Here is a 3,674-nt window from a genome sequence, read left to right as displayed (position 1 = left end):
TACCGCTCACTTCTTCCAAGACTCGTAATACCAGCGTTAGGCAAATCCCATAGAAAAGATAGGATACGCAATTGATGTAAGGGGATTTGCGGTAGCCTTGAGTCGCGGAAAGAAAGTGAGCGGTAGACCCTTTCCTGCCTGACTCTAAATACCAGCGGGCATTAAAAAGCAGCATTAGGACCCCTTAACGCTGCTTTTTAACCCTAACGCAGAACTCTAAATCTAGCCGAAGGTTTTTATTCATGAAAATTTACATTCACTTTAAAAGGGAAATGGTAGTTTAATTTTTGCAATAATAATGAACAAAAATGCTTCTAGTAAAAGCCTTTACTGTGCATGGATGCAAGGGTAGTGTATGAACATATGCTCTGTGCACCCACATTAAAATGCCACCAATGGTCCTCTGAGCAAGGTTAGCATTTTAATACATGTAAACAGACCATATATACTATAGAGTAAAATGTTTTAAAAGTGATTACTCCTACTGAAGTGTTTTTTACTAATACAAGTGTAATGCAAAAATGCTTTCCTTCAGAGTTGAAATGCAAACATTGATCACATGCCCCTTTAATCAATCTAATACAGTTTAAAGGGCATATACACAGTTTAAAAATGTATTTATACAGCCAGAAAGTAACATTCTTCTAGTTGTGGCTCAACAATTCCTGGAACTTTTTCAAGGCCTTACTTACCAATGCTGTTAAACCTTTCTGTTGTCCAGATTAATTCTATGTTTAATATGTATATAGAATTAGCTTAAAAGATTAATATAAACTATATAAAAAAAAAATTTAAACTTATTTAGTCCATAACTGCATTTTAAAAAAAAAAAAATATATATTTTTTTTTTTCTACAGTAGATTTCATTCAGAGCTCTGCCAACAAAGAACTAAATCAACTGAATTCAATTTTGGGCTCACAATCCAAAACTGCAGAGTTTTCTTATCAACAGCAACCAATGAAGGAGTATTTTAATGTGTATGAAAACTACAATGACTATGCACCAATACCTGATGATTATGAGTACAAGCGTCAGCGAGATGAGGTTCGAAAAACCCAAAGTGCATCAGACTCCAACACAGCTGCAGAGTCTGACGGATTTCCTTGGATCAAGTACCCTAGAAGAAGAAGAGAAATATCTATAGGTGTTGCTGGAATTTGTTGTAAATGGGGCTGCACTAAAGCAGAGATTAGCACGTTGTGCTGAGCTGTAACGTAAAAGGATGTACTTTTACACCACACCTACACTGTACATAGACTTAAATTATGGATCATCTGATTATTTTAAATAGCGTTTAAAAAAAAAAAAAAGAGAAAACTATTGCGGGTGATCTCTCTTGATACTTAAAATGAAGGTCTCTGTTAGGGCTGTATTTGTTAATGTTATTTCAGTATGATTGTCAATTAAAGTTTTTTTCTTTTGCTGCTGTAATGTTTTATTCATTTTAACTTATTTATCCAACTTGCTGCTTGTAAATAGGTCTCAAACATCTGAAGAGTTTGAATGAGTACAACAATTATGCAAGGGTAAATCAATAATGAAAAAGGGTAGTTTGGCAAGGTGGAATGTGTTACACACTTCTATGCCCAGGACATACTTGAAAACGAGAGAAATCTCAATGTATCCTTCCTGGTAAAATATTTTATAAATAAATAAATAAATGTTTGATAGGTAATGCAGAAAAGAAAATCAGTGTTCTCCCCAGGACCTGTTTAATGGGCACAACAGCCAGCTGATTAACCAGCTAAAATGTAAGCCAATATTAAAGGGATAGTCAACACCAGATTTTTTTGTTTAAAAAGATAATCCCTTTATTACCTATTCCCCAGTTTTGCATAACCAACACGGTTATATTAATACCCTTTTTTTTTAAAAAAAGCTTTATTGTATAATTTAAGAATACAATTTCTTACAGCAAAATCATGGTAGCAAAGTATAACATCGATGTTCAATATAATGCAATAGTCTCATACATATCTTTATTAAAAAACTTTTTACCTCTGTAATTACCTTGTATTTAAGCCTCTGCAAACTGCCCGCTTATTTCAGTTCTTTTGCCAGACTTGCATTTTACCCAATCAGTGCTGACTCCTAGGTAACTTCACTAATGTGAGCTCAATGTTATCTATGACGCACATGAACTAATGCCCTCTAGTGGTGAAAAACAATCAAAATGCATTCAGATTAGAGGCGGCCTTCAAGGTCTAAGAATTTAGCATATGAGCCGCCTAGGTTTAGCTTTCAACTAAGAATACCAAGAGAACAAAGTAAAATTTGTGATAAAAGTAAATTGGCAAGTTGTTTAAAATTACATGCCCTATTTGAATCATGAAAGTTTATTTTAGACTTGACTGTCCCTTTAAACTTTCATGATTTAGATAGAGCATGCAATTTTAAGCAACTTTCTAATTTACGCCTATTATCAATTTTTCTTCGTTCTCTTGGTATCTTTATCTAAATATAAGCTTAGGAGCCGTCCCATTTAGACACCAATCAGAAAGCTCTACCCTGGTGCTGAACCAAACATGGGCCAGTTGCTATGCTTACATTCCTGCTTTTTTAAATAAATATACCAAGAGAACGAGGAAAAATTGATACTAGGAGTAAATTAGATGCTTAAAATGGCATGCTCTATCTAAATCATGAAAGTTTAATTTTGACTAGACTATTCCTTTAACCCCATAATGACCACAGCACTTTTCCATTTTCTGTCCGTTTGGGACCAAGGCTATTTTTACATTTTTGCGGTGTTTGTGTTTAGCTGTAATTTTCCTCTTACTCATTTACTGTACCCACACATATTATATACCGTTTTTCTCGCCATTAAATGGAATTTCTAAAGATATCATTATTTTCATCATATCTTATAATTTACTATAAAAAAAATTATAAAATGGAAAAAAAAAACACCTTTTCTAATTTTGACCCCCAAAATCTGTTACACATCTGCAACCACCAAAAAACACCTATGCTAAATAGTTTCTACATTTTGTCCTAAGTTTAGAAATACCAAATGTTTACATGTTTGCTTTTTTTTGCAAGTTATAGGGCAATAAATACAAGTAGCACTTTGCTATTTCCAAACCACTTTTTTCAAAATTAGTGCTAGTTACATTGGGACATTGATATCTTTCAGGAATTCCTGAATGTCCCTTGACATGTGTATATATATTTTTTTTAGAAGACATCCCAAAGTATTGATCTAGGCCCATTTTGGTATATTTCATGCCACCATTTCACCGCCAAATGCGATCAAATAAAAAAAAAATTGCTCACTTTATCACAAATTTTTTCCAAACTTTAGGTTTCTCACTGAAATTATTTACAAACAACTTGTGCAATTATGGCATAAATGGTTGTAAATGCTTCTTTGAGATCCCCTTTGTTCAGATATAGCAGACATATATGGCTTTGGCATTGCTTTTTGGTAATTAGAAGGCCGCTAAATGCCACTGCGCACCTCACGTGTATTATGCCCAGCAGTGAAGGGGTTAATTAGGGAGCTTGTAGGGTTAATTTTATCTTTAGTGTAGTGTAGTAGACAACCACAAGTATTGATCTAGGCCCATTTTGGTATATTTCATGCCACCATTTCACCGCCAAATGCGATCAAATTTTAAAAAAAAGTTACATTTTTCACAATTTTAGGTTTTTCACTGAAATTATTTACAAA

General features: G+C 33.6%; 1 protein-coding gene across 1 annotated transcript in view; it reads left to right on the top strand.

The window, feature by feature from the left end:
* Positions 1-1,207, top strand: part of LOC128647927 (relaxin-3-like) — an 8,240-nt gene extending 7,033 nt beyond the window's left edge. The window contains exon 2 of the mRNA XM_053700610.1: positions 861-1,207. Coding sequence (XP_053556585.1) covers positions 861-1,207 — 347 coding nt within the window. The remainder of the gene's footprint in view (positions 1-860) is intronic.
* The last annotated feature ends 2,467 nt before the right edge of the window (positions 1,208-3,674 follow it).

This window comes from Bombina bombina, chromosome 2 (assembly GCF_027579735.1).
Source record: "Bombina bombina isolate aBomBom1 chromosome 2, aBomBom1.pri, whole genome shotgun sequence".
In the NCBI taxonomy this organism is placed as follows: Eukaryota; Metazoa; Chordata; class Amphibia; order Anura; family Bombinatoridae; genus Bombina; species Bombina bombina.
Note: the sequence above shows the minus strand (reverse complement) of the source record. Positions and strands in the feature narration are given on the sequence as shown.